At 41.1% G+C, this 26,646-nt stretch overlaps 2 protein-coding genes across 5 annotated transcripts in view; both read left to right on the top strand.

Annotated features, from left to right (window-relative positions):
* LOC115582177 (phospholipid-transporting ATPase ID-like) overlaps positions 1-17,007 on the top strand; it is a 42,132-nt gene extending 25,125 nt beyond the window's left edge. For both annotated transcript variants that reach the window (XM_030417972.1, XM_030417971.1), the window contains 18 exons: positions 72-160; positions 830-1,023; positions 1,132-1,340; positions 1,892-1,935; positions 2,177-2,342; positions 2,507-2,695; positions 2,796-2,911; positions 4,924-5,088; positions 5,191-5,302; positions 5,558-5,663; positions 5,781-5,922; positions 7,451-7,634; positions 8,486-8,709; positions 9,883-9,966; positions 11,349-11,594; positions 11,685-11,823; positions 12,596-12,726; positions 13,257-17,007. In XM_030417972.1, coding sequence (XP_030273832.1) covers positions 72-160; positions 830-1,023; positions 1,132-1,340; positions 1,892-1,935; positions 2,177-2,342; positions 2,507-2,695; positions 2,796-2,911; positions 4,924-5,088; positions 5,191-5,302; positions 5,558-5,663; positions 5,781-5,922; positions 7,451-7,634; positions 8,486-8,709; positions 9,883-9,966; positions 11,349-11,594; positions 11,685-11,823; positions 12,596-12,726; positions 13,257-13,583 — 2,867 coding nt within the window. In that variant the 3' untranslated portion in view covers positions 13,584-17,007. The remainder of the gene's footprint in view (positions 1-71; positions 161-829; positions 1,024-1,131; positions 1,341-1,891; positions 1,936-2,176; positions 2,343-2,506; positions 2,696-2,795; positions 2,912-4,923; positions 5,089-5,190; positions 5,303-5,557; positions 5,664-5,780; positions 5,923-7,450; positions 7,635-8,485; positions 8,710-9,882; positions 9,967-11,348; positions 11,595-11,684; positions 11,824-12,595; positions 12,727-13,256) is intronic.
* A 4,421-nt stretch (positions 17,008-21,428) lies between these two features.
* Positions 21,429-26,646, top strand: part of dapk1 (death-associated protein kinase 1) — an 82,055-nt gene continuing 76,837 nt past the window's right edge. The window contains exons 1-2 of one of the 3 annotated variants that reach the window (XM_030416923.1): positions 21,429-21,609; positions 22,382-22,592. In XM_030416923.1, the coding sequence (XP_030272783.1) occupies positions 22,489-22,592 (104 nt within the window). In that variant the 5' untranslated portion in view covers positions 21,429-21,609; positions 22,382-22,488. The other 2 variants (XM_030416925.1, XM_030416924.1) reach the window with 2 other exon arrangements.

Below are 26,646 nucleotides of genomic sequence, written 5' to 3'. Positions count from 1 at the left end.
AATTAAAAACCAGTTCACAGTTTTGATATGAGATCTTTTGAGGTCAACATGTTTCTGTTCCTCCTCATCAGGTCCAGAGACGAAGCTGATGCAAAACTGTGGGAAGACCACATTCAAGAGGACCAGTATAGACCGTCTGATGAATTTCCTTGTCATTTGTGTGAGTTCTCAAATTATTCACCCTTTTTTCTCATCTCTGGATGGCCAACATCATTTTGTTTTGATCATATTGGCGCCCACTTTTAGTTCATCAGTTGATTATTTCACCTTCAAAGGAGATTTATGATGCTCATTTTTTGGTTCATAATTTTATTTTGGATTACTACTAGAATAAGTGTACATGATCAACAAACACATCAGTTTTGTCATTCTGTCCAGTGCTTCAGCTCTATATCCCCCCTCTGTCTGAAACACTCTGTTTTAGCTCATGTCTCTTTAAGGCCCCTCCTACTGCATGCCCGATCTCCTCTGATTGGCCAGCTCACACACACCCGAGCCCTCAGCGCTAACAACAACAGAGCGGCTGTGCTAAATTAATTATTGCGTGCCAAACTAGTCGCTAGGCAAAATTACCGGAATTAAAGGGGGGACTGAAGAGGCGTTTCAAGAGCAATGTTTTCTGTGGGATAGAGGAGCTTCTGTTGGTGCGGACTTTGACCTTTTAAACTTTGAGACCTTTAACATGCACGAGAACACATATGTGTAAAACACTGAAGGAAAGGAAAAAAATGAAAAAGCATGGTAGGTCTCCTTTAAGAAGGTGAGGAGTTGGTTATTTCTTTCTCTATTTCTGTATTAGCTCACCTTTTGTTACTCCCTTTCCATGCAGATTTTTGCCTTCCTGGCCTTCATGTGCATCATCCTGGCAATAGGAAACTACTGCTGGGAGCTGAACCAAGGTTCACAGTTCATAGTTTTCCTGCCCAGACAAGATGACAACGCTGCTGGCTTCTCCGCCTTCCTCACATTCTGGTCCTACGTCATCATCCTCAACACTGTGGTGCCCATCTCTCTCTATGTTAGGTAAGAACGGGCGACGAATGGCTATTAGGTTAACTGGAAACAAAAGGCGGGCGGTGTATGAGCTTATATCTACTTCTTGTCAATTCCTGTACCTACATCTGTCGGCAGTGTGGAGATCATCCGGCTGGGGAACAGCTTCTACATCGAATGGGACAGGAAGATGTACTACGCACGGAAAGACACCCCGGCCGAGGCGCGCACCACCACACTGAACGAGGAGCTGGGCCAAATCAAGTACATCTTCAGCGACAAAACAGGAACGCTCACACAGAACATCATGATCTTCAACAAGTGCTCCATCAACGGCAAATCTTACGGTACGACTGAAGACGTTAACCCAAGGACCTCGGTGAATACAGGCAGAGACTAGGGGTTAGAGAGGGCTATCCTTATGATCGTGAACTCTCAGGGCTCATGAGCTCTTTATGAGAAGCACCTCCGGGAATATTCTCAAATCCAAATGTAAAATATGGCAGCCAGACTCCTTACAAAAGACAGGAAAAGAGAACACATTACTCCAATTTTACTGACCTGATTTGTTTTAATTTTATTTAATTTTATTTTTACTTTTTACTCTTAAAGCCTTTTATGGCCTGGCCCCAGATTAAGTATCTGAGCTGCTGTCCCCTGAGATCATCAGGCAGGAACCCTGTGACTGTTTCCAGTTCACGTTTAACAAACAAAGTGAAGTAAAGCAAGTGAAACAAACTTCAACAAAGTGTAACTTCCTGGAGAGAGAAAGTTTTGATTGTTGAGTCTCAATGCTTATGCTTTGGGTCAGCAACCCGGGCTGTACACAACTAATTTATCGTGTGTTTGAATGCGCATTCAGCACGAGTTTCATCCATTTTCTTTTTGTTCTTTTCAGGGGACGTGTATGATTACATGGGCCAAAGACTGGAAATAAATGAGGTGAGTTAAACTTAGTGGTGTATATTCAGTAAGTCCTCGTACTTGAATAGCATATTCAGTCATTTTTAGATGCTTTCATGGTTTGCATTTCTTTCAACAGCTTGTTTTTCTGTGTGCAGCTGTGTTTTTTTATTATCAGAAAATCCATGGATTAAATCAACACTAGAGTTATTCAACAAAAAATTAAGAGGGTCTGGTCGAAAATAAGGCTCCATTCTACTTTCTGTGTCTCGCTCAACAGCACACAGAAACGGTGGACTTCTCCTTCAACCCGCTGGCTGACCCACGCTTCATGTTCCATGACCACGCCCTGGTGGAGGCGGTGAAGCTGGAGAACCCAGAGGTCCACGCCTTCTTCAGGCTGCTGGCGCTCTGCCACACCGTCATGGCCGAGGAGAAGAAAGAAGGTGAGGAGGGGCGAGGTGTCTCTGTTTGAGCAAGTGGAAACTAATAGCCTCTGTCTAATCAATAGATTAATGCAAATCTCATGTCAGGAACATAAAAAGTTTGCGAACAAGTCAGTCGCAGTAATAGTAATAACAAATAAAATGACCTTTTTTCACACTTTCAGGAGAGATTTTCTACCAGGCCCAGTCTCCAGATGAGGGAGCGTTGGTAACGGCGGCCAGAAACTTTGGATTTGTCTTCCGCTCACGTACACCAGATAGCGTATCCATCGTGGAGATGGGTCAGCAGCGCAGCTATGAACTCCTCGCCATCCTGGATTTCAACAACGTCCGCAAGAGGATGTCCGTCATAGGTACCAAATCCACTGAAAACAGATTGTTCTTATTTTGTGTGAGGTGAATATTTGCTCTCATGTGCAGTCTGTGTATGTTTTTGTCTATTTGTGCGTACAGTACGGAGTCCAGAGGGCAAGCTCTCTCTCTACTGTAAAGGTGCAGACACGATCATCTATGAGAGGCTGCATCAGTCCTGCAGCAAGCTGATGGACGTCACTACAGAGCACCTTAACGTCAGTAACATTCCTCTGTCTGTTCATCACACAGAAAGAGAAGAAATATATTGCAGATCTGGTTTGAATTCTTCTGTTTCTTTTTCTGCTTTTTTTTTTCTTTTCCTTTTTGCTGGATGTTTGTGTGACTGTGTGCCGGGTTTTTCATCATGTGTCAAGTGTGTTTGTGTGTGTTTATACATAAAGATTTCATCCCCATGTGAATGTACTCAAGCAAGCTTTAAACAAAAAGTTGGATAGAATCCACAAAGAGGTCCTCCAAACACATTCTTGCTGTCCTGGAAGCATAAATTATTGAATTTGTGTGCTTGGACTTCATGAAAATAATGATAAGCTTCATTTGTTTAGCGCTTTTGAATTGCCTCAATATGTTTTATGCAATATAAAGAAAGAGAGGTTTGGTCATTGAAGATGATCCAAATTACAGTCAAAAGACTGAACACGGGAAGATAACTTGCAGAAATGAAAGTGAAATTTTGAGATAAGTTCTCCTTTGATTTAAAAAAGTTTACATTTGATGAGTACTGGCTGTCACAGTAGCAAAATGGTGGGGACCCAAATGCAAATACAGGACAGGCGGATCGAAAACAAAAGCAAGCTTTAATGAAGCTGAAAGATGATTACAGAAGTATGAAATCCAAAAAATCAAAAAGGCAAACAACAAAGACAGGCAGAAAAAAGTGCCAAAAAGCAAAGGCAGGCGGTCAAAACTCAGCAACAAAACTAGAAATCAATAAGTGGTTAAAATAAACAAACCATGGGGACACAAGGAACACAGGAAGCAAGACAGGTAGACACAAGTAGGGGACAGGTGAGGCACGCAGATGAACCAACGAAGAGTGAGAAGAAAACACATGTTTACACAATATACAGGGAGTGATTAACTAATGGAACGCAGGTGAGGAGCAAAAAGGGCGGGAAAACAGACAAAGGTAGGAAGTATAAAGTGAGACCTGACACGTGGGGATATAAAATAAATCAGGAAATGATAATTAACAACAACAAAGAAACCATGACAGCTGGCAGAGTTTTTGAGTTTTGCACTGAGGATAATTTCAGGTACAAAGGCTCCCAAATTCATGCATGAGCTAAACTTTAGAGGGCTGTGAAAGTAATGAGTATAACCTTAAAATCAACTTAAAGGAGAACTACGGTCGATTTAAACATGCAGCTTCATTGCTCAAGCTACCCTTGACTTGCCAGTACCGAAGACGCAAACACATTTGGTCAAACCATTACAGAGCTCCGTGAACGCAGATTTAGCATTGAACGCTAACAGCATGGGGTCAGAACTTTACACTGTGTTTTAAGCGTCTTAACATGCTCCACATCTCACACCAAAAGTTATGCAACATCAGCAGACACCTTACAACACAGCACTGTAGCGTGTATGACTCAAAATGAATAAAAAAGTAGTTAAAACAGTGTGTTTGTGCAAGGAGCTACTTACCTGTTTGTTGACATCCGTGTCTTCCGGTAGCTAGACCAAACTAGTCAGTACTGGCAAGTCAAGGGTAGCTTGAGCAATGAAGCTGCATGTTTAAATCGCCCGAAGTTCTCCTTTAATAAGAATTTACTGCAGAGATAAAAATATGGATTACGTTTTGATACATGACATCTCTCCTCTGTGAAGCTGGCAGTATATTTTATATTTTTTCTGTTGTTGATTAATCCCGTAAAGAGACCAAAATCAAATCCCAAATAGGCTCCGGGATCAACAAACGGGACGATGTAATTAGGATACGCAGAAAAGGGAATAATGTTCTGTTAAAGTTACAGGAAAAAAGATATAATTAGATTACTGATACATTTATTGAAAAGGGGGATATCTAACAGGATTATAATTATTAAATAAAGGAAAAAAATGATATACTCGCGAAGTTTACACAGCTGGGCAGCTTTTCCCTTCACTTTATATCTACAACTTATGTGTCTGTTGGTTCTTCCAGGATGTGTTTACATGTACATGTGCAGTGTTCACCCGTAAAAGTTATGTTCATGGCGACCCGCAGGAGTTTGCCGGGGACGGCCTACGGACTCTGGCACTGGCCTATAAGGATCTGGATGAGGAGTATTTCAACCAGTGGAAACAGCGCCACCATGAGGCCAGCACGGAGATGGATGATCGAGAGAGCAAACTGGACCAGCTGTACGAGGAGATAGAAAAGGATCTGCTGGTAGGAAAAGTCATGTTTTAGTAATGCTCACACAGTAAAAGCATAACTGTGTATTTGCCAAATGCATGACTGATGAATATGTGTCTGAATGTGTGTGTGCAGCTGCTTGGAGCAACAGCGATAGAAGACAAGCTGCAAGACGGAGTACCTCAGACGATTGAGCAGCTGTCCAAAGCCGACATCAAAATCTGGGTTTTGACTGGTGACAAGCAAGGTACATATCACAGAACTTGAATGTCCTATATGCTAATTTAATTTTGGGTGTTTACTAGAAAATGTTTTCATGCTTTGATGCTGAAGAAACTCAAGATTTGTCGTATGCTGCTGCAGCACCTCTATCTATCCACATAACCTCACTGAGTAGCAGATCACAGGTGATTTGAGAAGAAATGATTGTAATTAAATAGAATGTGATTTTTTTTTTTAGCTATCTACTTACTGATATTGTGTCGATGTTGTCGTGTTGCAGAAACTGCAGAAAACATTGGTTACTCATGCAACTTGCTGCGGGAGGAAATGACCGACGTCTTCGTCGTCTCTGGCAACTCGTCTGATGATGTCAGACAGGAACTGAGGTCAGAGGAAGTTTTGTTTGTGATAATTCAAATTATGACCGAGCAATTGTCGTTTTCACACGCTGGTTATGAAACCTCTCTGTGCTTCCATCCATGTTTTATTCCCTTGTGGAGCAGAAATGCGCGGAGCTCCATGAAACTGGACGTGGTGGAGGATTCAGTGTTCCTAACAGAGAGGACTCTGGGTAAAAGTGCGAAAGTGGTGACGGACGAGGTGGCAAACGGAGAGTACGGCCTGGTGATCAACGGGCACAGCCTGGTACGATTAGAAGTTTCATCATTACAGTGCACTGTGATGCAATATGTCTGCTGATGCAGCCGCTAGCTGTATGGTTAACTAGGCTAACAGCAGCTACAGTTAGCAGCAGTTAGCGGTCACTCTGAAGATATGCCCTTTGAGAGTTTCTTGCTTATCATTAAATTCATGAGGGAAAAAGTGATTTTTTTTTTATAACACGGAGAACATAAAAAATCCACTAAGGAATATAAAATATAGAACTTTATTTTGTGTAGAAAGGTTTTATTTGACATATTTGATTTTTTTTTTTTTTTTTTTATCAAAAATCTTAATCTTAAAGAAAATATGACACTAGGGCTGCACAAAAAATCGTTAAAAAATCGCAATCTCGATTCACACATACACGTGATCTCATATCTACACACAGCGATTCTGAAGCATTTTATATCTCGAGCTGAATCACAAACAAATGCTGCCATTTTCGTCCCGGATTTTTTGAAGCGCCCCCAAACGCAGCACTGCCGCTGCCTCCTCCCTCAACCTGTAGTAAAGCGTCTTTACAACACGTGATTCAGTGGAGGAAGCCCGCCTGCAGTTGAGTGTTTGGAAGGAGTGAGTGAGAGGCCGTTTTTAGACGGGGCAGCAAGCCGCCAATCTACGCGTCCTTTGGGCGGCTAGGTCCGCGGTTTTAGACAGAGGGCGGCAAGTTGGGGGTCTGTTTTGGTTCGCCGATTTGCCGCCTCGGAGGGTACACTTATTTCCGCCTCACCTGCTAGTTGAGCAGCTGGACAGCCGCTGAGATCCGGGAGATGCTAGCCTCTCCTGGATCTCTAGCGGTTTCGTTGTGTTAGCTTGGTGTTGTAGCGCAAGCTAGAAACGGTCGCTACTTTCAAAGTAAAAGCCCCCCGCTAAGAACCCAGTTCTAACCTCCAATGTAGTGCAATGTAAAGCTCTTATTTTGAAGACAAATTTGTTGTCAACTGTTCACAGCCCAACTTCGGGCTTCATGTCACATCACATGTTTACGTGAGGAAAATTACGCCTCCGTTTTACAAAGTCGATCAAAGCAGCTATCACATATTACATAGCCAAAGATACGGCCCCAATAAACACTGTACAACATGAGGGATTAAAGGATGCCCTCTCATCTTGGAGACTAATATTTTTTTTTTACTTTTGTAAAAATCATTTATCATCCAATGATAGAACTTGAACAAAACAAAACAAAAAAAATGCTAGTAGTATGCCTCTGCCATACTACAATGTTTTTTTACTCATCAGTGCAATAAACATTTTGTGAAAAAAATCGTGCCAGAGAATCGTGATCTCAATTCTAAGCAAAAAATCGTGATTCACATTTTTTCCAGAATCGTGCAGCCCTATATGACACCAAACTTTGTTGTTTATCATTGATTTGTCATCATAAATATGAAGTCGTTATTTATTTTTCATACTTTCACCTGATTTAATTTCATCGCATGTACAAACCACAGCCAAGTTGTTAAATTCTCAGCCGTTGCACTCTTTTATTTCCCCCACGCTCTCTCAGGCCCACGCCCTCGAACGCAGCACGGAGCTGGAGTTCCTGAAGACAGCATGCATGTGTAAGGCAGTGATCTGCTGCAGGGTCACTCCTCTGCAGAAGGCTCAGGTTGTCGAGCTGGTCAAGAAGTACAAGCAGGCAGTCACACTGGCCATCGGAGATGGAGCAAACGATGTCAGCATGATCAAAGGTATCAGCAGGACGACGGAAAGCGTTGAAGATGATGGTGTTTTTCATCCTACATAGGAAATCTGCTTGTGAGGATACAAAGACAAAATACATGGAAGCAGAAATTACACTTTCCCAAAAAATCTGTTGCTGTTAAAGATCGCAAGTGATCTTCTTTTTGGTCATTGTCACAAACATCCACTTTCCAGAACCTCAGATGTGAGGATTTGCTGCTTATGTTACTGCTGATTGTAAATCGTTGCCATAGCAAAACAAGCGATTTGAAGACATCACCTCAGGGTTTTTATTTTTTTCCTTTTGCTGAATTAATCAAGAAAATAAACTACGGTTGAATTGAGGATGAAAATAAGCATTAGTTACATGCCTGACACTGACTGTATGCACAATTTGAAAGCTGTCAATCTTTTTTATAAATCAAGGTTGAGTGATTAAAAAACAGCAGTCAGTGTGCAGGATGTATATGTTGCGCAAGGCACAAGTTTAGTGACCAGTGGTAGTTAAGAGTTGAGTGGAGCTGAGCCTTCAGTGAAAACGAGCATCCAGCAGGTACAGAGCCAGGTAGACTAAATAGAGAGGGAATGCATTTGTTTTGTGAACAGAAACATGATAAAAATTGTGGTAGTGTTGCTCTGTGTCTACTGCTGATACTTCAGCCGTAACATTTTAATATGCAGATGTCATGTTGAGCATCTCTCAGCTCTGTCTCTGCCCTCTTGTGGCCAAACACTGATTGAAACCTACAACCAGAAAAATGCACATATAGCAAAGATACGCTTCTTTTTTTTAGCTGTTTTTGATTTTCTACAGAGAAGTTCAAACACCCCTTTCTTCTTCCTCTATTTGTCCACCCAGCGGCACATATAGGCGTGGGCATCTCAGGTCAGGAGGGGATGCAGGCCGTGCTGTCCAGCGACTACTCCTTCGCCCAGTTCCGCTTCCTTGAGCGCCTCCTGCTGGTGCACGGCCGCTGGTCCTACCTGCGCATGTGCAAGTTCCTGCGCTACTTCTTCTACAAGAACTTCACCTTCACCTTCGTCCACTTCTGGTACGCCTTCTTCTGCGGCTTCTCTGCACAGGTGAGAGAGTCAAGTAAGATGGAGGGAGGGAGGAGGGTGGACGGCTGACAGTTGTGTTTGGGTGGAGGGGGTCTGTTCTGCTTTGATTGACTCTGTTGTTTTGTCCAAACACCAGACGTTATCAAAAGTCTGGATCCAGGTCACAAATTGACAAGCTTTAGTTTAGATCTTTATTGTCCCAAAGGAGTCAATTATTTTTCAGGAAGGCAACATGAAAACAGAAAAACACACTATAATGCACATCAACATGAAAAGTGCTGCAATTCATGAGTCAAAGGGTGCAACTTGGAAAATAAAGATACATAAATAAAGGGATCAAGAGGCTAGTTTACAATGTGTTAGAATTTAATTGCGCATGGGATAAATGGAAATCTGTCACTTTGGCCAAGTCTAAAAAAGTAAAAAAGAAGCAAATAACATCTTAGTTGTAAAATCTAAACAAAATGCAAATTCCTACATGATGTTGACAATATGTAGAAATTGGCATTTTGTGTGATTTGGCACCCCCCACAGTTTCCAAGTGCCACACCACTGTCATAAATACAGATCCCAGGTCTGGAACGGTTTGTCAGATGTAATGTAGGTGATAACTCCAAACAAAACTCATTACATTGTAAAAATGTTGTATGTTGAAGTAAACACGTGTGTAACGCTGTGATCCGACCTTCTAACTGAAGTTACACAGTGCAGAAACAAGTGATAGGGACGGAGACACCATTCACCCTGTTACAAGACACTGTAACACGATTTAAAAGCTGTTATTTTAAGGTAAAAAAAAAAAAAGTTTCTTAATGTACAAACATAAAAACAGGTGTCCTGTCTAAATTCAGCAAGATGTTATAGTGAATGTGAATTACTGAAAGAGAAGTTAAATAAAAACATACAATATTAAGTAAGCACTGCAGTACCAACCAGCTGACGATGATGATGGACAAACAAAAAGATCTGATTAAAGATGCATAAACCAACACAGAATTTAATAACCAGATTAATAATAAGACATCGTGAATAAAATGATATCAAGCTGTTAACAATAACTTTGTTAACTTTGGTTGGTATTGAACGTATCTTATTTTTACAAAAGACAAAAGGGAAAATCAGCTAACTGGCTTGTATTTTATATGAGTTGTAGAAGTTGTTCAAAGAGTTTCTGCGTTTGATTTTACCTTTCAGACGGTGTATGATGAGTGGTTCATAACACTCTACAACCTGATGTACACAGCACTACCTGTCCTGGGGATGAGCCTGTTTGATCAGGTAACTATGTGATGTGTGGATGATCTCATGTGTGTTTGTGCCGGAGGAGGAACGAGGTGACGGATTTGATAATAAAGTTTATATGATCTCCTTTTAACAGTGGTGGAGGAAGTATTTCAATCTTTTTCTCAAGTAATAATAGCAAACTGGAAATAAACAGTCCTTCGTTCAAAAAGTTGCTTAAACTCGCAATAGATGGAATGGCTTTATTTTCTCTGGTTAAAGCCGGGTTCAGGTCTTTTATAAATAGCGTTTATTATTATTATTATTATTATTATTATTATTATTATTATTATTGTTTCTGAGGAAGGTGAGGAAGACAATTCTGAAGAAAGACAGTTGATATTGAGTCTCACACTGATGCTTTGCTGACGCTATATAGTGGCTCTGTTTGTTTACCTGCCCAAAGTGTCAATTGGCCAATTTGACAATCTGACAACCTGAGAATGAGACTCAACAACAGTATTCTTTAACTAAAAGAATATATGTATAATCTGGAAAACTTAAACCTAAAGTATTTCAAGTCATGTTGTCGCTGTGACTGTTACACATTTCACTTTTTTATAATTAATATTATATTTGATAATAATTATCACAGTTGTTTAATGTAAAAGCAGGATGTTACTGTTGTAATTGGTCAGGGTCGAGTTCATTTTGAATCATTTTGTGTGATTATTGTCATTTTCAAGAATTGTTGTCAAAAATACCTGGAGCCCAAAGTGACACGTGTGCTTGTTTTGTCCAAATAATGCTACACACCTTCAAAATATTAATAAAATAATTTAGATAATCAAAAGGAAAAGCAGCAAATTCTTTCATATGTGAAGCTGAAGCCATCAAATGTTTTTAGATGACAAACAGCCTTAACGACTATCAGAATAGTTTTCTGCAACTCAACTGATTGACTAACAGAGTCAACTGTTTAAATTGTTGGGTTTGGGGAATTTGCTATGTTTAATATTAATGAGGTTATGTTACAAGATTCAGACTTTTTTTTTTTCAGTATCTCTATTATACAAAATAAGGAAAATAAAGTCCTTGAACACTGTTTGAAGCTGAAAAAGGTGGCAGGGTCAGCCACATAAAAACAAAGTAACACAGTATGAAATTGTCCTTTTAAGGTCAGTTTGTTTATTCAGTCAGTCATGAAAACAAAGAGTCTGTTTGTTTGTTTGTTTGGGCACTGAAGATCTTTCTCTTCTGATTAAAAGTTATTTCCCAAAACTACATAGTGCACGTTTAATTTAAGTCAAGACAATCATATTGTATATGTCTTCATATGCTTACTAGTATGTCAGGCTCAAGGTGTTTAAGCTGACAAACAGGAAACATGAGCACACTCAGACCAGAACTTCACGTCTTTGTCTCTCCCTGGTGGTCAGGATGTGAATGACGTATGGAGCTTCCAGCATCCTCAGCTCTACGTGCCCGGTCAACTCAACCTCTACTTCAGCAAGAAGGCCTTCTTCAAGTGTGCCCTCCACAGCGGCTACAGCTCCATGGTGCTCTTCTTCATCCCCTACGCTGCCATGTACGACACCGTGAGGGACGACGGGAAGGATGTCGCTGACTACCAGTCCTTCGCCCTCCTCACCCAGACATGTCTGCTGTTTGCCGTCAGCATCCAGGCATGGGGAAACCTTTTCTTTTGGGATAATCTTTAACATATTTCAAGTTTAGAATAAAAAGAATAATGCGTTTTCTCTGTTTGTCCGTAGTTGGGGTTCGAGATGTCTTACTGGACGGCAGTGAACACTTTCTTTGTGTTGGGCAGTCTGGCCATGTACTTCGTAGTCACGTTCACGATGTACAGTAACGGCATGTTTCTCACGCTGCCCTCGGCCTTCCCCTTCATAGGTGAGTGCTAAACTCATCAACTCACCAAACACAAGCACCAATGGCTGGCTGGAGGTCATTGAAATTCTGTGAGAATTTCCAAATTTCTGTCGCTGATAAGCATGTCTGCTGTGAATAGAAAGCTTTGTTCAGTCCTTTACACAAGGCTCTTCCAGAGTAAAGGTGGCAGTATAATTCAAATGAGTTGAATCATTCTGCCAGGTGGTGTCTGAGTTGTGTCTGGTATGTTTGCACAGGCAAAATGTCTGGTTTACAACTAAACTCAACACCAAAACTGGCTTGGATCTCTGCAGTGTGGGTAGTTGGCCAACCACTCCGTTATGGAGAGTTTCATCTGAGTATTTAAGGTGCAATATGTAAGAATTTTAGTTGAAAACTCTCAAAAGAACTTTAATCATCAAGAGATTGTAAAGAAATAAGTGTGTTGTGTTGCGGAGATATTCCCCGAAGTTAGCATGCTAACCAGCTAGCCCTGGCTCACTCTGCTCCAAAGCTCCTTTACCAGCGCAGGAAACATCAACACACGCTCCGGCACCCCTAATCCTCAGTCTGGACTGCTAGCTGCATGGCTAACTAAACTGAGCTAACTAGCTAACGGTAGCTACAGTTAGCAGCAGTCAGCTGTGAAGGTGAAACGGTGCCCCCCATTTGTTTTGAGTTTGAATTAAATTCTTAAATATTGCAGCTTTTAATTCATCAAGTTAAGCTGTTAGGAGCACTGTCCATAAATGAGTCAATAGAAGATCCTGTGTGTGTGTGTGTGTTCATCCAGGAACAGCCCGAAACTCTCTGAACCAGCCCAACATCTGGCTGACGATCCTCCTCACCTCAATCCTGTGTGTCCTTCCTGTGGTTACCTACCGCTTCCTGTTGATTCAGCTCTGCCCCAGCATCAATGACAAGGTACAGATAGAAATGTTCCACTGTAGACTTCATATGCACGCTTGCTATGACACAGGTGCACTTGGTACAAATGAACTGCTTTGAAAACTCACACCTTCCTTTTTGGATTTAACCTCGCTCTCTGAGGAAATCCTCATCTCCATTAATTGCTAATCAGCTTCCACATTTGTAACTTTTCTTCAGTATCCAATTAATCCAGTAATAACTGTCTCTACATCTGTGAGTACAGTGCAAACAGGAACTGCTAATCGATACTTACATCTCGGGAAACGCATGTTGTGTTGTTTCCCGAGATGTAAAAACATCCAAGCTCGAAACAAAAACTCAAAAAACATACTGATTCTATGGCAACATTATATTATGAGATAAATGATACCAAATTATGGAAACTGAAGTGAAACACAAACTGAAGTAAAACACTTGCATGTTGCACGATTATCCACTAAATAGAAGTAAGAGTCAGCAGCTGTTTGCGTAAGTGTGTCTCTATCCAACATGTTGACTTTGTTGCGATTTGCCCGAACTTTCAGGTGATGTTCAAGGTGAGACAGGCCAAAGCAGCACCTCCTCCTCCAACACGACGAACCCGCATCCGCCGGACCAGCTCCCGACGTTCAGGCTACGCCTTCTCGCACGCGCAGGGCTACGGGGACCTGGTGACATCGGGCCGGTTCCTGCGGCGTCCCGCTGTGCGATCTTCAGGTTTCACCCACGTGGGTCGCACCACCACGGGCTTCAGTCCCATGGGGCGATCGGCTGGTTACAGCCCGACAGGACGCCCCCAGACTGCCAAGGTCCCAGATGTGGAGGTGACGTCGCTGCAGATGTACAGGACTATCAAAGATCCTGCCCTCTGACGGAAGAAGAAATAATGCCAACTGCACAGCTGCATGCTGCTGGCAGTCAGAGGTGTCTGAGGCTCTCATTTTGTCTTGTGTTACCATGAGGAACTTCATGTCGAAGATTTTTCATGATCCATCTCTCATCTGCTCAGTAGCCTAAGACAAGGGTTGAAAAATGCATGACGTTTGCTCTAAGCCTTGTATTTTGTAATGGTTTTATCAAAGGGAACTACAGCAAAATGCGTAGCCACTTGTGATTGGATACTTCCCTCAGATTGTGAGTGTTCATGTCAAACATGCGTCATGCAGAGGTAACACGAGAGGTTTGACTAATGAAGTCTTTCTGACACTAGAAACAGTAACAGGGTGATTCATCTTCAAACAGGAGCTACCACAGAATGACAAAGTGTCATCATGTTTACAGACTACCCAGATGTTCTTCACTCTGGGAGTCCAGATGCACAGCAGGCTTTGCACAGAGGATATAACCAGCAAAGCCATTTTGATTGAAGTACAAATTTGAAAGATTCTTAAGTGTTTGTTTTAAAGCATTATATTTCCCTTTCTTGAAAGCTGTACCAGCAGTTAGCACTTCAGCATGTGGCAGTGAGAGGTCACTGAATGTTGAGAAGATCATGAATATGTCGCTCCCAGCAATTGTCTTCACAGTTGGTGGGGGGAGGAGAAGAGCAAAGGAACATGTTTTGTTTTGCAACAGGATTCAGCATTCTGGGCCCATCTGGCTTTTGTTGGACGTTTGTATGTTGTGTTACCACTTTCTGTGTGCTTAAAAGAGTTTATGCAACCTAAATTCATTTGGGAAAAATGAAGAAAATCTCCAGGGTCATCATTTGGCCGAAGATGAGTCTGTGAAGCAGAATCTTTTTGGATTTAAACTCAGAAGACAAGGGCATTTAATTACAATCTTCAGTACCACTGTGCAATGAGACACACTTTATACTTCAATGGTTAACAAGTTGTAAGTAATAGTGTTAGTATTAGTTAGAACATGATGCATTTTTGCTTTACAGATAAGAAATAAGCTTTCAACAAGAGCGATATTTGGACTGATGGGTTGTGAAAAGCTCCATTTTGAAAACATAATTCATGAAGCATTTTCTCACTAGGCTTCCCAACATTAGTTTAGATAGTGATTATTAATACAAAGTAAGTAATAAAGGGGTTGTTACACCACAATAATAAATCAAATATGCCATCCATTGAACTGCTCTTAAATTGAATGCTGGTTGTGCTGAAGGAGGATATACATTATCCATCCATCCATCGTCTACACCCACTCATCCTGTCCCAGCATGCACTGGGCAGGAGGAGGGGCTCACCCCAGACCGGTAGACACTACAGGCACCTACAGGCAATCCAGAGTCACCAGACAATCTGACTGTGAGAGGAAACCAGCCATTATTATTTATCTGTCTATTAGCTTTCTCTAAAGCTTTTAGTTATAACTAATAAACAATAAAGAATGCCTCATGACAACGTGGTACCAGATTTTCTACAGTGCAGCTATATAGGAGCATAAAATATATAAAATAAGCCTCTGCAAGCAACTACAAGGCCAACAGTATTGTACGTGGATGTAGCCAGATCACGTTTATATCCAGTGAAGAGGGATTTTTCTCCAATAGTTTGTGTCTACGACTGCTGGCAAAACTAAACCAACTACACATTTTCATCTCATCAAGCAGCAAGAGAGGTGGACTGCACCAGCTGTGCAGTAACTACATGTAATCTTGAATACAGAATTCAAAAAGTTGTTGTTTGCTGGAGGAAATTCGACCACACCTTCCTGTGTTGGGAAGTTTATCGTACCGTACAAACGCTACAGCGTCCACATGTTCTCAACTAGCTGGTTTTCTTTTTCAGTGCAGTTTTTGGCGCGTTCCCTCCTGGAATATTTTCATGGGCTTTTAATCATTACGATTTGTGTCTCATTTTGAAATCAGTTTATAAGATTTAGCACTGCATTGCCAATTCTGTATTCACTGTATAACTGTTGTTACCTGGCTTGTTTCCAACATCTCTCTCTCTCAATCTTGTATCAGCTTACTGAATATATATATATACATAACAATATACTACCTTCAAAAGAAACACATAAGCTGGCCTAATATTTAAAGCAAAGAAAGTTCCTGTATCATGAGAAACAGAAACAGTTGTGACAAGAATATTTGATGGAAGATAGAGATGTTCAGTAATCAATTTTGAGCAGCTCGGGAGGTTTCTGAAATGTCATGTTCGTTATTTCAACCGGAGGATGACTTCTGTAGGTCTCTGGGATCAATCTTAATTTATTATCTGGTGTGTGAAGGTTTAAAGAACAGTTCAGATGGAACTGTTTCCATACTCGTACAATCATATTATTTACCGACTCTTTCTTTCCTGTATCTCACAGATCCATGATTGTGTTTTTTAAACTTATACGTTTTTCATCCGAAGTTGATTATAAACCATTAAGACGACTGATGGATGCCTTGAAATCATAAAGTTGAATCAACTGTGTTGTTTGTATCTGGTCATCTACTACCGCAATGTGTTTCAGTCAGTTGTTGCCCAGATTTGAATGTACTAACACATAACGTGCTGGTGAACCAAAGATTTATTCAAGGCCTTGTCCGACTTGGTTTCCTCTAAAGTAAAATTGATGCTCATCAAAAAAAAAAAAAAATCTGATGCTGGAGGTCAGGGTGGTGAAGCTGGTTTGCGCCACAGACAGCACAGTTATTGTTTACTGTACATTTACTGTATGGAAATATTTCAAAGCTTGAATATGCAGAGGAAACATTAACGGCATGTTTGTAAAACTGTTGCTAATATTCGATCTTTGCCTAAGGGTTTATTTTTTTCAATTAAGCTCAAAGTCTTGTTTTGTTAAGTCTTTTCACTTAATGGTCTGACAGCTTGTCTAGTTTCATGTAAGATGTGACCAGTTTCATTATACCGGGGCCAGTTTCACACAGATCTCAGTTGTTAATAGCAGATACATGTGCAGGGCTCCTGTATGTAGATGTTTGGGTCACAACTGTCTCAAAGTGAAATATCAAAGAGAAATTTATGAGCTAGAAGACATGAGCTCATATTGGAGAATTCAGCCAACAGAGCTTTTCCTGACAAATAAATTCATTAAGAATGCAGTCAGAACCGCCCACGAATGTATTGTGTGTATTACTTTTTTTCAGTATTTCTTCGGTACTGTCCAAAATAAAGTGTAGCCTCAATTAAAAGTTAAGATATTTATCAATATATTACTATCAGTGTATCTCCATCCCTGAAGACTGAAATTGTAACAACATAAGGGATTTTTGATCATATCTCTTCCTAAAACTTGACTAAAGAAATCTTGCTCGTTTCTGATAAGCATTTTGTATGATTTTTTTACTTCAAAGAGTTTTTACTGCAATAAAAACGTCTAAAATATCAACATGTCTTATCTGTGCAGTTGTGCTTTTTTTTACAATCCGAAGAAGATTTTTCGATTTCCTTTGCGCGCCTTTAGTTTTTCTGTTAACATCTAGGGCTGAATGTAGACGTATTCTTGTCAGCAACAAAGCTAATAATTTCAATGTACTTTGCATGTTTGCCCTCTGTGGAATTTTTACAACCAGAAAAACGTGCAGAGCAAAGTGACTCTGCTGTCAGATAAATGCTGGTCCGACCACCAGATGGTGTGATAATCCTTCACACCACAGAGGTAATATCCCTGCCAAGCCACACAACACCAGCCTGATGTTTCCCTTCTTTGTGCAACACTGGAAGAATATCTGGAGCACAACAACTGCAGGAATTTATTATGGCTGAAACATCACATGTCCCGTTTACTATTAACGTGCACTCGCAGTAATATGTGCGGTGTGTAATATAATATGATTTATGAGACTGCTCTGCGCTGCCCATCAGGCTAACAGTCCTGGTGCATGGAGGCTATTTATGATGTTGTGGCTGTAAATGAGTGCCATGTATCACTAGAAAGCTCTGGCTGTGCTCTCTGTGAGAGCCAAAAGAGCACATTTATGATCATAAAGAAGATTAAAATGAGAGGAAATGTGGTGCAAAGGTGTAGCTTCATGTTTGTTGTTTGATCATGCTGTGAACTCTGAGATGGGGACCCACACATTATAACTTCTCCTGTGAAATAAACAAGATAGAATACACGAGGAACCAACCCCCCAGAACATAAAAGGTAAGATGTTGGAGCTATAACTGTGGATGAATTCATTAAATGGATATTATTTCCAGTATATAAAGCCTCACAATGAATTACTTGATGTAGCTATTGTTCCCTTTGTAGTAGCTTGCTGTGTGGTTGTTGCTCTGATGGTACTTGTGTTTGTTTTGTGTAATGATTTCGGTCTGGTCCTGATGGAGGGGACAAACATTTACAAGAGGTCGTCACAGGAATAAATTAACTTCGTCATCCGGAGACGGTAGAGCTCATCAGACGTGGGGAAAAGTATTTGTTGGGAACCCAAACCAAAGTATTGGACAAATCAAAAATAAAAAGTCATAGGATCACCAAATGATCACAGAATTATGGAAAACTGTGACCAGACAGTGGAACCAGAAGACGAACTAGGTTATCTCAGTCAGTATGTTTTGTCTTGTGAGGACCATGAATGTCTGTACAAAATATCATAGTAATCCATTCAGTAGTTGTTGAGGTAGTTCAGTCTGGACCTGCATGGATGAAACCCATCTGTCCCCCCAGTTGTGATTCAAATCTGTCACCGCAGAGCTCATTTCTTTCACTTCCTCTTCAGTCATAAGGTGTCAGTTTTTCGGCTTTCTTTACCAAGTGCAAAATTATGTGGATCTGCTGCTCCACTGAAGTGGATGGACAAATTATTCCAGCTCTAAATTACCTGTGTGAATCTCAACACCGCAGCCCATTCAGAGCTGGGTGTGTTTACTCCCCTAAACTGACACTTACATTGGAATTAAATCACAAATGTCATTTCAAGGCAACACCTCTCACTTAACATGATTTCCAAGTGCTATGTCTTGACATAACTTTGAGTTAAACAAGCAGAAACCTCGAACATTTGCTGATTTTATTTTGTATTGTATTTATTATTGTATTTGTATTTATTATTGTAAGTGCATTTACTCAGCACTATACTTAAAGGGTAACTCCACCTATTTTACACATTAACATGACAAATCTTTGGGATTACTACTGCACATGTGAAAAAAGTCGTATAAAGTGCTTCGTGGCTCCAGAGGAAGCTACATGTAGTCTGATGTATTGCCTCTACTGATGTCACAGTTGCTAAGTGGCTAATATTGAAAAGCAACTGGTCTAAATTTGCACTCCTGTAACACATTACGAGAGAGTTAAAAAGCAGATGGAGCCACAAAAGGCTTTATACTACTTTTTTCACATATGTAGTTGTACTCCCTAAGACCTGTGAACACACATTTATGTGTAAAATTGGTGGAGTTACCCTTTAAGAACAAGTCTGAGATACTTTACTTGATCCTTTTTCTTTTCTTGCTACTTCCCCTTCACATGTCAGAGGTACATATACATTTTACGCCAAGTTACATCACAGATTAAGATTTCACTTACAAAACAGAGAATCTTATAAAATATGGTACATGGGTAGAGATTACATTTTGATATACACATTTTATACTATATGTTTAAAAAATAGCTCCAAACCAACTAGCTGCAAACATACAGATGAATGCATCCGTAACAATATTTCATTAACATGATATAGTATATTATACTATAACACTCACAGGGGCTATTTTTGTGTCTTATAAAAACTTTTACCTTTTATGTTAACAACACAAATTTGCTTTTACTACAGTAATAATGCTTTTGCTTGAGTAAAAGATCTGAATAACTCCTCCACCACCAGTCATCAAGGCTCTCAGAACTTGTGATGCAGCATTTCTATCAATATTCTGACATTTTATTGACAAATCATGAAGGATTAATGATTTAGACAAATAATAACTTAAGTGACCGCTCTCGATGCCACCATAGAGCTCATATCTTTACAGTGTGCCATCTGAAGGGGAGCAGAACCGATCAGATATGATGGTCACACAGTTTCACACTTCACCTTGACCGAGCATGTACAATACAAATCAAAGTCACAATACGTCTCAGAGAATGAGAGGTCAGCAGGGGCCTCCCGGTCTAATTGTAAAGTTTGTTTCTCAGTAAATTGACCAGGGTGTAGCCTGCCTCTTTCTCAGTGCATGCTGGGATTGGCTCCAGCCCCCTGCAGCCCTGAAGGGGGTTTCTCAATGACCCAAAAGATAAACGGATTGATGGTTTCTCTGTGAGTCATTTATTCTCACAGTCTGAGATCATTGGGGATGATAGCGATTTCTTTCCCACCAAACTATGATCATGTTTAGTCCAAGAAAGGAACAACTGGGTCACATGTGCTGTCTTTACAGCCTGCTTATAGTTTTGTCAGTGGAAGCCACAGAAAAGGGATGTTATGAACCTCAAACTGAGGCTGGTGGACTTTGAATTTAAATCTGATAGCTTCCAGTAATGTACGATAATGATTTACATACAAAACAGACTCAGCTTCAGAATGGTTTTCCTTATTACAAGTTTGTTTTGTTGGTTTTTTTAATGATATAATATCCACAAAACAAGCTGAAAGCACATAGATGTTCACAGACATTGTACATTATACCCTCATATAGGTGTAGAATAACGCAGATTCCACCGACGTCTCAGCTGGTCTACGTGTGAACTTGATCAACTCCTCACAGCAGCATCATTTTGCAACAGAGAACTCTGGATTGTTGATAGACAAAAAACACTCAAAACTCTACATCACAGCTTTGTTCTTATCAAAAACCCAACAGAGATGTTGCAAAAATAAAAATGTTTTTTTTCACTTTGGGTTTTTTTAATTTGGGAATTTTCTTTCTTCTTTTTTGCTTTTGGTCAAACTTTCCATCCGCTCACTCTTGTGTTGTGTGTCATGTAGGCTATTGTCATCATTGTTTGTATGAATATCTAAGGTTAAATAATCATCATCCCTTTTATTTAATTAATAAAGCAACATAATATCTGTTGAGTGTGTGTGTGTGTGTGTGTGTGTGTGTGTGTGTGTGTGTGTTCTGGGGAACTAATAAGATTTTCAAACTTGGTCTAGCTTGTGCACTTAATTGCATGAGATTACTTTATGTCTACCACTCTGATGATTGCATTACAGAGAAACATGCAATATATCAACAATTAGGATGAACCTACATTCTGTCAAAGACCAGGGAGAGGTGCACAAAAAACAAGAAAAACCTGACAAAGTAATGAACGATTTACACTGCTGATAGGTGTCTAATTCATCTAAAATGTTAGCAGGCAATCTATTACAATTAATTTACTAAACTTTTCATATAGAATGCAGTATTGCTTTTAGCCATTATAAAGTGAACACATTGGCTTTGTGGTTATGATTTTTGCCAAAATAAGATATTCGATTTCATTCAAATTTATATGTTATTGATAGAATAGTGAAATAATCTGCTAAATGTGGTTAAAATAAAAGTGAAAGCTCTGCTGCCCTCCTGCGAGAGAAGCGGCTACTCCAGCTGCCACACACCGATGCCGCATTCAAAACACGTGAAAAATAAGGCAATTACGCTTTCCTCGTTGAAAATAGCGTTTTGCCAAAATTTCTGATGGCGAGCAAATCCCGGTTTCAACATGTTTGGATATGTCAATGAAAAGCTACAATTTGCTTTTTTAAAAATACAAAAATACGTGATTTCCTGGTGGTATTGTCGTGCAGTACATGTTCAAACTGCCGGAGCACGCGACATCCTCGGAACTCGGTTCCCTCTAACGTTCATCCCCACATTTCCCACAGGCTGTGAACGCACCGCCAGGAGCAGGCTGCCTTACATTGTTAACGCTGATTTCTCCTGCTCCAGTCAGCCGTTTTGTCTTCCGTGAGCCAAAAACCGGGGTCACACGCTCCCGGAAAAAAAAAAAACCCGCATGAAATCTCGGCTACGTTTGGCAGCGGGACACACACACCGGCAAACTGTAAGATACTTTACGGCGTATTCATACAATTTGTCTCAGTTTTAGCAGCAATGTGAGGGGAAAGAGAGACGCTCGCTTTCAAACACACAAGCTAACGATAATGTTCACGATTCTTGAATATTTCACACTGCGGAGGAATATAACAGGTTTTTTTTATTTAGAGAACATTTAACTGTGCGGCTTGGGAATTCTATATATTTTTTACGGGGTTTGACTTTATAAGCACGCCGTTGGACTAGGGGAAACACCTGTCCGGGTGCCCTCGGGTCATTATTTACAGGAGATAGGCTAACGATATGACTACTCAGCAGTCATTTTTCGAGGTGGACTCAAAGGAGGAGGAGGAGGAGGAGGAGGAGGCTAGCGTGTTTCCCATGGCTACACCAAGCTTTCATAGGAGGGGGTTATTTGCATTCCTAACCAGCCGGTGGTGACACACTCATGGTTATTTCACTATCATCTTAAAAAACAAACCAACTGGCAGCTGTTAAAGCCCGACATTTCAAACGGCTGCCCGGGAAAATGATAGAGATAGCCGGGGCTGGGAGGACAGATCAGCTCCAGGAGTCGTGACGTCGCCCCGGAGGTGCAGGTTCATTGCTCAGTCAGTTTGGTCTCCTTTTGTTGACTGGACGCACACCCTTTTTTCTCTCTCTCTCTCTGCCCCCTCCTCCTCCTCCTCCTCCTCATCAGCTGCAGTCAGGTTTCTCAGTCGAGGTCTTAATGTTTTTGCTTTCTTTACCTCTGTTGATCTTTTCACTCGGGTTGGAAGCTCTAACATGAGGAGGACCGTTGCCTGTAACCCTGCCCAGACCGGAGGCTGCTGGTAGGGATGGTGCCGCTGTGAAGAAGCCCGAGGGGGGTGCCGTTTCGGAGGACATGCCTGTGGTCGGGGGAAGAGGGAGGAAGTGCCCGGACAACATGACTGTTTTCAGCCAGGAAAATGTCGAGGAGTTTTATGAAATTGGAGACGAGCTGGGGAGGTGAGTTTTGCCGAGATCTGTGCTTATTCCTCCTGCGTATGAACTTCCTCTTCTCGTGGTGGAGTTGTGAGAGGGAGGGTGGGAAAATACCCCTGTTTTTCAATTCTGATTTTAGATGATCTTGATATTCAGGTGCAGCATCATAACCCACCCATAGTCAAAAATGTGTGTTCTCTTACCATTCTGCATTCATACATTTGCATACATATGGGTTTAATCCATAAACACACAAACACACACACTAATGCATGCACTCACTCAAGCAAGCATGCCTGCACACGCACTCTGCCTGTGAGGAGTCTGCAGGACAAGCATCCCCCCACTACGAATGTGTCTGATAGATTCTGATTAATGCAGTCCATAATGCATCTGTGTCAGTGATGAAGAGGTTAGCGTCTGTTACTGCAGATTTATTGCAGGAGGGGGGCTGACAGCATCTTTGCAGTGGGAGGATTTACATTGTGGCACAGCCTGGATTCATTTCATCCAGACTGTTTGGTCAAAGGTGAACGCTTGATCATGGGGATACAGAGGGTGAATGCAGACGAAACAGTCTGACAAGACAGGGGTTTGTCTGGAAAGTTGTTTGAACAACAGAGAAGGGTGAAGAGTGAGTGATATACTTAAATGCTATGCAGTCCTGTTGAATATGAAAACAGTTTAACTATACTTCTGCACAGGTCATAAAGTACATGATGTAATGGTAAAGGTAGAAATGAAACAAGCAAGGGCGCATTTATCCCCACAATGGATCGTAGAGATGCCTTCTCAGATCTTTGTCAGAAACATGGATCACTGTGAGTTTCTGGTTATCAAAGAGACACATGTACCATCGTGTTGGTAATAATCAACCAATTGTTTTCTACTCTCAGGGGCCTGTCCGGTAACACTGCTTCTCCTTTTAGCGCTCACCTTCCCGCAGTGTGGGGGAGAGCTGGAGTTACTCTTGCTGCTTTACTATGCTGCTTTGGTAATAGAGACGATTGGGGAGCTTTGTGTAATGGGATTGAGTTTCTGGCTGGAGGTAAAGAGACAGCTATGCGAGTGTGATAAGTCTCATTTTGTTGTCGCTCCAACAGCAAGGTCCTTTCTCTGTTGTGGTTGTTTAAAGATTGGAAATATGGTTATCCAACGTCATGATCATAATCATGACTTCTCGGACATTTGGAGAAATAAATATATGAGACGTTAAAAATCATTGCCGTTCTGTAATAAAGGCATCCATGGAAGCTTTTATTTGGAGTGTGACCCCATGGAGACAAGCCCAGATAGAGTATTGCACAAGTCTGCTTTTGGAAGGATTGCATTTCTGTATGAGGCAGAAGAATTATGTGTGACTTTGGAGAAGCTCAAGGCTATTGCATAATATGAAAAAAAAATCCAACCTACTTTATGATCAGCCTGGTTTATCTATAAAACTAAAATTAATGCCAGTACAGTTGATAGTTAGAATCAGCCTACTTTTGAAACCACACCTGATAAAATCTTCTCACTTTTTGTGTTGCTTGTTACTCTCGTACCTGCAAGTCTTAATGAAACTAGTAAGACAGGCTTGGGAAAAGAATACGGAAATGTTCTTGCATGAGGCCTAATAACTGTGAATACCACCTTGTGTTTTACAAACATTTTTCATATGTTTAACTTGTTTGTTTAGCCACAGTTAATTTATGTTGAAAACTGGTGAATCCGTCTTTTCATCGGCTAGATTGCAGCGGCATGACCTGCACTGTAATGCCCCACACGCTTAAAGACAGAGAGGCTTTTGATCCGACTGTACCCAAGGCTCGACTCTGGCTTGAATTGGAATGAGGCCCATTCGATTTGGCGAAATGGGAAATCACCCAAGCAGTGACGTTATTCTTTCACTGACACTGACACTGCCTGCTTTGGTGTGCATGCATGGCAGACCTGCACACTAGTGAAGCCAAGCATCTAACCTTCATTAGTATCTAGGCACAGTGAGCATGCAGGCAGTCTAATGAGGGGCAGCAGAATTCAGTACATACAGCCAGAGGAGATGTATAACGCTCATTTTAGGGTCAAGTGTGCTTTCTGTGTTTCTAGCCACAGGGATCGCCTGCCGAAGCCTTTCAAGTCTTCACCATCCAGAATGATTTATTCATCATGTTTAATATAACCACCTTATTGCCTGGACCCGTCTGTCTCAGCCTGGTCAGTCGGAGTGTATGTGTGTGGGATAACCAACTAGGCGTATTTCATACCCTGCAGGGTGTCCAGAGAAGGATGCAAAACGATCTTTCATTCAGAGAATAGCTGAAGTCAAGGAAAGTTATCTTTCAAGCTTCCATGCGATGAATATAATTGTTACCGGCAAAAGTGCCCGAACGACATCAAGTTCACCCCTTTGAAGCTGTCTGGTTTGTTTGTGTATTTTTTTTAAAGGGCCACTTATAGAAAATGCCACTGCTGCTTGTCTCCTCCAAACCCTCTCCTCTAATAAGTCAAGCTCTGGCCACATCTGTGCTCAGTTGATCTCTCTAATTGCCTCACCAATTGGCAGAAAATTCTCACTTCATGCCTGAGCTCAGCAGGGGATTACTGAAGACTTTACAGCTACTGGCATCTCAAAGGATCTCCTATTTCAGACCTCCTCAAAATGATGGTTGAGTGAAGGGGGAAGCATTATTGAAGTGTTTAAGGGAGTCACAGTGCTGATTTGTGGCAGTTTGTCGAGACAATACACAGCACATTAATTTATAGTTGAAATGGTTATTAGATGCATCCATAATGTAAGTATTAATAACCAATTTGTTGTTGACAAGTATCTAGGTTTATTGCCATGTGTGACATATTTTGACAGAGAGCTGTAAGCTAAAACACATACTTCCTAGATTCTAATGTGGACAAGCAACTCTCAGGTTACTTTCTCCTGTTTTTTGGGGGTTGGGGGAAATCTGGGACACTCTACAACCTTTACAATCGGGAATATTTTTCCGTTGATGCTAACACATTTGAAAAACCCCCATCACGTCATGGCGAGACAACACTGACTGGCTGATATCTGATCTTTTTAAACGAGGTCGGTGTCAGTTTAGAATATCAGCAAATCTTTATATTGGTCTGACCAAAGTGTGCAGTCATTTAAGATTATCTCAGCTGGATTCTTTTTCACCAGAGTAGAGCAGCATCCAAGTCTGCACGAAGAATAAGCAGAGCAGAATTATGGTTTGGGTCATGATAGTTGAGTTGATTCTTTTTTCTGTCAGTTTCCATGTTGTCATTTGTTTAGAGACCCACTGACTCAGCCACTTTCTGGCTGACTGGGAGACACACAGATGAACTAAAACATTAGCTGACTGTGGAAGGCATTTTGTGTGTGCCTTTCATCTGGTCCACAGGGCTGTTTTACACTTTGCATATTTTTGCAGTGTCCTGCCTCTGTCATTAGTCTTTATTAATATGACCGCTGTGTGGCCGTCTACCAATTGCCCCTCGTTTGCGTGTGCGTGTGTAGTTGCCTTTTACAGAAGAGTAGGGGTCCGTGTGTTTCATCAGGGATTTTGCAATGCAAATGAACATTAAAAAAAGCATTAAACTGGGTCTGCATTTGGGTTATTTTTCTGCAAAAATCCCCCCAAAGCCAAATTTTGATGAATACAAAATAGGATTATATGCAAGACATCCACTTGGGCTCCTGTATTAAATGGTGTAGAATTTCTTTTTCACTTCAAAAAACTTCCAGTCTTTATGAAGACCATTAAAAATAAATCTAATAAATATTCACTACAACAAACTGAGACATCCTTTTTTCAGACACACCAGCACCAGCCTATGCCATGCATGCACTCGGTGCAGACTGTGCCCCAGCTACTGACCTAGATTTACCCCCTACCCTGGGTTATTGGGTGGAGGGGCAGTCTGGGTAGCAGGAGTGGCCTTGATGAGGCCTGCCACTCACTAAAACCCAGCCCCCCAACCTACCCCCCTCAACCCACCCCCCTCGACCTGAGGGAGCGGCAGTGCTGTCACATAAATGCAGTGTTGCCACTTTTTGGCTTTGAGTTCATGTCTTTTAGGATGTTATATTGTCTAT

This window comes from Sparus aurata, chromosome 5, assembly GCF_900880675.1.
Source record: "Sparus aurata chromosome 5, fSpaAur1.1, whole genome shotgun sequence".
Classification (NCBI taxonomy): domain Eukaryota; kingdom Metazoa; phylum Chordata; class Actinopteri; order Spariformes; family Sparidae; genus Sparus; species Sparus aurata.
The sequence above is the reverse complement of the archived record's forward strand: the minus strand, read 5'-3'. Positions and strand labels throughout refer to the sequence as shown.